This window comes from Orycteropus afer, unplaced genomic scaffold (assembly GCF_000298275.1).
Source record: "Orycteropus afer afer isolate SDZICR_OR568_19922 unplaced genomic scaffold, OryAfe1.0 scaffold00018, whole genome shotgun sequence".
Classification (NCBI taxonomy): Eukaryota; Metazoa; Chordata; class Mammalia; order Tubulidentata; family Orycteropodidae; genus Orycteropus; species Orycteropus afer.
The window spans coordinates 22,243,760-22,252,046 of record NW_006921605.1 but is presented as its reverse complement, the minus strand read 5'-3'; the positions used below and the strand labels follow the sequence as shown (position 1 = coordinate 22,252,046).

General features: G+C 41.0%; 1 protein-coding gene across 1 annotated transcript in view; it reads right to left on the bottom strand.

Annotated features, from left to right (window-relative positions):
• Positions 1 to 388: 388 nt before the first annotated feature.
• The window catches only part of LOC103214118 (RAD52 motif-containing protein 1), a gene marked incomplete at its 3' end in the record, with an annotated part of 16,687 nt that continues 8,788 nt past the window's right edge, over positions 389 to 8,287 (bottom strand). Inside the window, 3 exon segments of the mRNA XM_007959922.1 lie at positions 389 to 498; positions 500 to 573; positions 958 to 1,080. Of these exon segments, the coding sequence (XP_007958113.1) occupies positions 389 to 498; positions 500 to 573; positions 958 to 1,080 (307 nt within the window).

The window sequence follows — 8,287 nt, the reverse complement described above, 5'->3', positions numbered from 1 at the left end:
AGAAGGATGTCATGCTTGGTAGGGTGGAGGGTCGACGAAAGAGGGGGAGGCCTTCAACGAGATGGATTGATACGGTGGCTGCGATGATGAGCTCAAGTATAGCAGGGATTGTGGGGCTGGCGCAGGATTGGGCAGTGTTTCGTTCTGCTGTGCATGGGGTCACTGTGAGTCAGAAATGACTCGACGGCACTTAACAACAACAACAACAACTTGCTCCTAAATTTCTCTGGCAGGAGATCAGTATGATAATTTTAAAGTGAAAGGTTCTGCCAGGTATTGCCTAAGGATTAGGGTAAAAACCTACAATGTAAGGCAGAACAACTCTGCCTCTGGCTTTAGTTGTTTAGCAAGAGGTGTTATAGAAAGAAAACTCTCTTCCTCCCCTCACCTTCACCCTCACTTGGAAACAGACCTTCCTGCTTATTTAAAGGCTCCTCTGCGACACCAGGTCCAGGACTCCTGCACTCACAGGCTGGCTACACCACCTCTAGAGCACAGGAACTTCAGGCTTTGCTTCTGAGCTGCTGCCATATCTTCATTTTCACTTCCTTCAAGGTCAGAAAGATCCTGAAGCTGTGGGGATTCTGAACTAAAAGCTCCTCTTAGGATCTCAATGCAAACTTCAAAATCTTTCCTGATGAGGGGAAAAAAAAAACCACAAACTCCAGCAATCCCAGGTCATAGATGAAGTTCCTACAGGTTCAAAATCAGGTAAGAATCACAAATGAATTTCTAGATTTGGCCAAGCATTTCTTATCATATACCACAGAAACACTGAAGAAAATTATGGACACTACCATCCAAGTCACTGAGGTTATAGATTAATTCTAGGTGGCAGGCAGTCCTCAGATTCTTCTGCTTACTGCCTCATCTTTGTAACCCAGTTCAATCTTTTTCTAAGTCTAGGACTTCAGTGCTGAAAAGTCTGCTTCCTCCAAGAAAACCTACAAGGTTCACCTTGATAATCCTTTTGGACCACCCATTGAAATTGAAGTAGTCATCTCCAAGTTCTTGACATCGAGAGCTCTCTAGGGCAAGGACCTGAAGTTGAATGGCTTTATGACTGGTGCCAAGATGAACCTAAGGACACAAGACACAGGTCCACAAATATCACAATCTGGCATAGACTTTAGTTTGGATATAAGGAACTCTGGTGGCATAGTGCCTAAGGCATTTGACTGCTAACCAGAAGGTTGGTGGTTCAAACCACCAGTCCACAGAAGGAAGACTCGGCAATCTACTTCTGCAAAGATTTACCGCCTCAGAAACCCAAAGAGGGTCACTGTAAGTCGGAATCAACTTGATGGCAATAAGTTTGATTTGGTTTTTATACTTGAGATTTGTAAGTACTGACTTCATAGATTGCTAAGATTCAATAGATCAATGGAAGCACTGAGTTCACAGTAAGCCGTGAATAAATGTTATTTATTATTATTAAACTAGAGTGCTTTTCTGCACCACTTTCAGGGCTCCTGAGTAATAGAAAGTTTCTCTGATGTCTGGAGGTAAACAGTGATGATGATGCAACTAACGAAGTCCTGCAGAAGCAAACTGTAGCACTGAGGATGCAAAGAAAGTAAACTGTTTGTCTCCCTATTCAGTAGCTCCTGCCTGAGGATATGAGCTGAAGAGTAGATGGGATGGAAAAACTAGAGAGGTGGGACCTTAATCTGCCACACCGCCCACCCCAAGTTATTACCCTCCATTACGAAGGGGAGTAATATACATATCTCTGTAAGTATTATAACAAACAAGAAACCAGTTGCCTTCACCATAATTCTAACTCATTCCAACTCACGTGTCAGAGCAGAACTGTGCTCCACAGGGTTTTCAATGGCTGATTGAGGAAGTAGATTGTCATGCCTTTCCTTCTAGGCATCCTGGGTAGATTCAAACCTCCAATTGTTCGCACCAACCAGAGTCCTAATAAACATAACCAGCAATTAAAACACAGAGGTGCATGTGCATTAACAAGTCCTTTGAGACGATAAGTATCTGCAAAGTGCTGACTGTATAAATAATTTATACAATGCTATGCTTCAATCTACTTCTGTACTAATACCGCCTCAGAAACCCAAGGAGGGGTTGCTATGAGTTGGGTCCGACTCGACGGCACATAACAACAACGACAACATGCTTTGTAAAGGAGCTCTGGTGTTATAGTAGTTAAAGCATTTGGCTGCTAAGCAAAGGTCAGGGGATCAAACCCACTAACTTCTCTGTAGAAGAAACATGAGGCAGTCGGCTTCTGTAAAGATGTATAGCCTTGGAAACTCAATGAGGGTCACTATGAATTGGAATCGACTTGACAGCAGTGGTTTTTTTGTTTTTTTATGTTTGGTAAAGTAGTGGGTCAGTGAAAAAGAGAGAAACCATCAACAAGCTGGATTAGCTATAGCAATGGGCTCAAACATAGCTACTATTGTCAGGATCGCACAGGACCAAGCAATGTTTCATTCTGCTATACACAGGGTTGCTGTGAGTCGGAACCAACTTGACAGCAATTAACAACAATGATATGATTTCTTATATAATTAATGATAGCATTAATCTTCTCTCATTTTCTTCTATTATAGTCTTTCTAAAATTCTACTTCCATCTGTAAGAGATCACGGGGCTGGTGCAGGACTGGTGATTTCATTCAGTTGTGTATGGGGTCACCATGAGTCAGGGGCCAACTTGACAGCATCTAATGACAACAACATGGATTGCTTACATCATTCATTATTTTGTACAGGTCTATTGTATTTTTAAGCTAAAGGGTAGCACATTAATATATTCTTACTGTAAAACTCCAAACAACACAAATACAGTCAAAGCATGATAGATTCTTTGTTGATCTGTTTATGGAGCTTACTCTACCACAAGAAGAGTTGATGCTTTTGAGTTGTGGTGCTGGCGAAGAATGCTGAAAGTACCATGGACTGCTAAAAGAACTAACAGATCTGTCGTGGAGGAAGTGCAGCCAGAATGCTCCTTGGAAGCAAGAATGGCCAGACTTCGTCTCACCTATTTTGGTCATGTTGTAAGGAGGGACCATTCCCTGGAGAAGTATGTCATGCTTGGTAGGGTGGAGGGTCAACGAAAGAGGGGGAAGCCTTCAACGAGATGGATTGATATGGTGGCTGCAATGATGAGCTCAAGTACAGCAGGGATTGTGGGGCTGGCGTGGGATCGGGCAGCGTTTCGATCTGCTGTGCATGGGGTCGCTATGAGTCGGAAATGACTCGATGGCACTTAACAACAACAACAACCCTCTACCACTGCTTGATAAGCTTAAGTTCCTCAGAGAACAATATCTAATTGCTTTCTCATTCCCAAGACTAAGCACAGTTCTTGACATTTAATAGGGTCTCATTTTAGAGAGTGAATGAAAGAAAGAAAGATTAAAAAATTGAAATTGCAGGCAGAGACAAGATGGCATCCTGCTAACACATTCCACCAATCCCTCTACAATGACATCCTGAAATCTGAGTGAAACAGATACAAACAATGATCCTGGAATTCGAAACAGCAAATGAGAAGATAAAGAACTAGACTGAGTGGTGACTGGAAAGGGAAATGGAGTAAGACTAGTGTCTGTGGAGAGAGAGGAGACAGGACGATCTGAAGCAGGGGCATCTTGAGTACAGAAGCAGATGCTGATGAAGCGGGGCAGGGGGAGGGGGGTGTTGAACTTCATGGAATCTACTCAGTGATGACAGACAGTGCAGACAGACTGGAGGAATGCAAGGTGAGCACGAAGTGGGAGACAAATGTGCAGGGAATCGGGTCACAGTCACAAGTGGCACGGGCGGCCAAGCAGAGAGGTGAGAGTAAGAAAGGGAATCAACTCACCAGCTGAAACCGGGTCTGGGCTGGCAAAGAGCCTGCGTTGAGTCGACTGAAGAATCTGGGCAGGAGTGGGACAAAGGGCTGTGTCACCAAAGGGCGACACCCAGGCCAGGGAATCCAGATGGGAAGGAAACGCTCTCTGATCTAACAATCACACACCTTCCCTGCATACAGGGGTCAATACTCTTTCTACAGCCAGAGACTCACTAAATAGGAAGTCCTGCCCTCACTAACTGACTCCTGGACACTTCCACCTCTAACAGCCTCAGGCAGCGACTGAAACTCACCCACTGGGTGCCTAAAAGATTGACAGAAGTTTTTCATACTAAAACAAGAGGCACAACGCTATGGCCTCTTCTCTCAGGAGGGTCACTCACACCAGGTCCCTCCCATCTCTGTGAACTAAAAAGCTTGTGATGGGGTAAAGAGCACATCAGGGTGGGGCATCAGAGCATCACTAGAGTCTAGCCAGGGGCTGCACCTGCCTAGAAGTGTGCCAGACCCATGCCAGTGAATCAAGGCTGGTGAGCCATACTCTCCGCTCCAAAAAGGACAGCTTCCCTGAGAACAGGGGCCAAACCTCTCCCCACCACCACCAAGCCAGAGGCCAAGGAAGTCCTGTAGCCACCCACAGCAACCCATTCCAAGGAGACAGACCCAGAGACTGTGCCTATCCCTCCCTCCACATACATCACCGGTTGATCCTTCTCACACTGAGCACAACAGGCAAATACCTGCAGCTTTTTGCACTGGAGAAGCCCCCTTGGGCCAGGCTCCTTTCACCTCCACAGGCACACACGCCAGTGGATCAGGGGTTTCTGCTACACTCGCTTGCTCCCTTGCCTGCCAGCTGACCGCCGTTACAAAAGCCCTTCTTCCTCAGTTGCCCTTATTTCTCCCTTATTTTCTCCTTCCCTCTTTCCCAATTTTTCTCCCTTTTTACCCATTTCTTTCTCTTTCCTTTTCTTCATCTTCTTATACCCTTGCCACTCTTTCAGCTCCACCACCTGCCCTTCTTTTTTTTATCTTTTATTTTTATTCTATCATTTTTCTTTTTCCTTATCTAATTCTTCTCCATGAGGTTTTTTTTTTTTTTTTTTTTTTCCATTTCTTGCCTCATCTAGTAAGATGAGGACATTAACTCTCCACTAATCAGCCATTTCTACTGTACCAACCACCTCACCCAACCAACAAGCACCACTATTAACTCCTACACCACTGGATCAACAACACACAATGGACAGCACCTGCTCATCCCAACTGCAGCTCCTCTTCATGTCAAAAAAGACCTGCACCCACATTCCCATCAATTATTCCATCAATCCAGATGGGGAGCGCCTCAGTGTTGCGAAGTTAACAGTCAAAGAAGCACACCTGCCGCACTCATCCAGATACACTGAGACAAACCAACAATCAACAAATAAAAACAACTTCAAAATATCTCAGAGACAACAGACAACTTCAACTCAAACAAAAAGGACAAGATTGTGGAACCAAATGACCAAAATAAAGAACTAGGAAATCTCCCTAAGGACGAACAGGTAATAGAACTACTTGAGAAGGAATTAAAAATAAATATGTACGTGTATGTATGTATATGTGTGTGTATATGCACTCACATATATATACATACACATACATGTATGTGTGTATATATATGTCTATACATACATACATGTATGTATCTATGTGTGTGTGTATACATATGTTTATACATATATATAAATCTTCCAAGAGGTCAATGAAACCATCAACAGAATCAAGTAAAAGACAAATAATACTCTTGAGGAACCCAGGAAAATCACATAAGAACAAAAGGACAAAAGAGACGATTAGAAATTATACAAAAACAGCAGTTAGATATCTAAAAGATGAATACTAAAATTACAGAGACAGTAACTGTTTTGGTTCTCTACTACTGCTATAACAGAAATACCACAAGTAGATGGCTTCAACAAACAGAAATCTATTCTCTTACAGTTTAGAAATCTAGAAGTCTTAATTCAGAGTGCTGGTTTTAGGGGCTGGGTGAATGTCCATCAACTTTGGGCCTCAGCTTTGCAACTTGTTCCAGGCCCACTGGAACTACAGGTTTCTTCTGATTCATACAGCTATTGGCTGCTGAGGCTAACGAGTTCAAGGCCCCCAGGTAAAATGGCACAATCCTAAAACTAGCAGGCAACATGACAGGCTACTGCTTCAAATCCAGTCACTGGAGATGAAGACTCAGCCAAATATTAAGACCTGTATGTGCAAAAATCCTCAAGACCTTCCTCAAAGCTTCTCCATATATACTGGAAGCACACCAGACCCTGAAGATAACTACTTAGCTGCTCAGGTAAATTCCACCATGGAATTAATTCCACCACATCACATCTCATCATGGGGAATAACTATATCTAGCCTCCACACCACTCAAAACCAAGGCCCAGCCAAGTTAACACAAAACTTTAACTACAACAATAACAAATTGGAAGGACAAAGGAGTAGAATCAAACTGGCTGAAGAACTCACATCCTAGCTAGAAGGCAAATCCCTTGACACCAGCTTATATGAGGAAAAATCAGAAAAGAAAACAAAAAGAAATGAAGGAAACCTAAGAGTTATAATGGATAATATCAAAATAAATATCATACGCTTGACTGGAATTACAGAAGAAAAGGTGAAAAAGAAAAACATCCATAGAGAAAATTATTGAAGACTTGCTAGCAGAAACCTTCCCCAATATCATGAGAGACAAAAAGATATCCATCCAAGAAGCTCGACGAACCCATACAGGATAGACCCCAAGAAAAAGTCAACAAGACATATCATGATCAAAGTTTCCAAAACTGAAGACAAGGAAAGACTCTTGTGAGCAGCTTGGGGAAAAACAGGATGTTACCTATGGGAAACCAGTAAGACTAAGCTCTGATTTCTCAGCAAAAGCCATCCAGGTAAGAAGGCAATGGGATGATAGATACAAAATCTTGACAGAAAAACATTGCCAACCAAGAATTATATATGCACCAAAACTGTCCCTCAAATATGATGGTGAAATTAGGACATTCCTATACAAACAGAAATTAAAGGAATTTGTAAAAATCAGACCAACTCTACAAGAAATGCTAATGGGAATCCTTCCAACAGAAAACCGACAATGGAAGAAAACAACCTAAGATTAACACATGTGACATCCCCACCCAGAAACCAGCAGAGGAAAAACAATGTCAAATCTGAAAATAATCTTACAAAGCAGAAAACAGAGAACCAGAGGAGTAAATCTGTAAATGATACCAACTATAAAGCAAATAGAAAGAATAAATTGTATAGTTACAAAGCTTCCATATGGAGAAGACATCAAGATGATGTCAATATAGAACAGACTCTTCCAAGCTTAGGGAAATAAGAATTTACGAGAGGAAAACGACAAAGAAAATTAAGAAACCTTCTTACCAAAGTAAGAAAGGGAAAAATCACAAGGACTAAGTAAACATGAAAGCAACGATAATGAGGAAGAAAAGGGAACAAAAGCTAATAACAAAATGAACTCAGAACAGAAAAATATTTGAAACAAAGAAACCATCAGCACTACAACAAAAATCACAAAAGAATGACACCAGTAAATTCAAAACTATCATTAATTGCATTAAATGTGAATGGATTAAATGCACCTGTCAAAGAAACATTGGCTAAAAAACCAAGACCCATCCATATGCTGCCTATAAGAGACTCATCTTAGACACAAAGATAAAAATGAATTAAAAATCAAGGGATGGAAAAAAAAAATCAAGCCAATAATAACCAAAAAAAGGCAGGAGTAGCAATATTAATTTCTGATAAAATAGACTCCAAGGCAAAATCCAGCATAAAGGACAAGGAATGGCATTATATGATGATGAAAGTTCAATAGACCAAGAGGACATAACCGTAATAATTACACATGAATCCAATGAAAAAGCTCCAAAATAAATAAAACAAACATTAACTGAATTTCAAAGAGAAATAGGCAATACTAAAACAGTAGTAGGAGATTTTAACACATCACTTTTCATGAAAGGCAGAACAACTAGAAAAAAACTCACAAAGATAAAGAAGATATCAACAATACAATCAACCTACTTGACATCATAGACAGAATACTCTACCCAACAACAAAAAAAATACACATTCTTTTCCAGTGCACATGTATCATTCTTCAGAATAGATTATATGTTAGGCCACAGATCAAGCTTCAATAAATTTAGAAACATCAAAATTCTACAAATCATCTTATCAGAACACAACACTATAAAATTAGAAATCAACAATAAAAAGACCAGGGGAAAAATTCAAATACCTGAAAACTGAATGACACACTGCCGAAGAATCACTGGATAACAGAAGAAACAAAGCATGAAATAAAAATGTTCCTAGAAACAAATGAGAATGAAAACACAACATACCAAACCTTTGGGACATAGAGAAAGAAGTA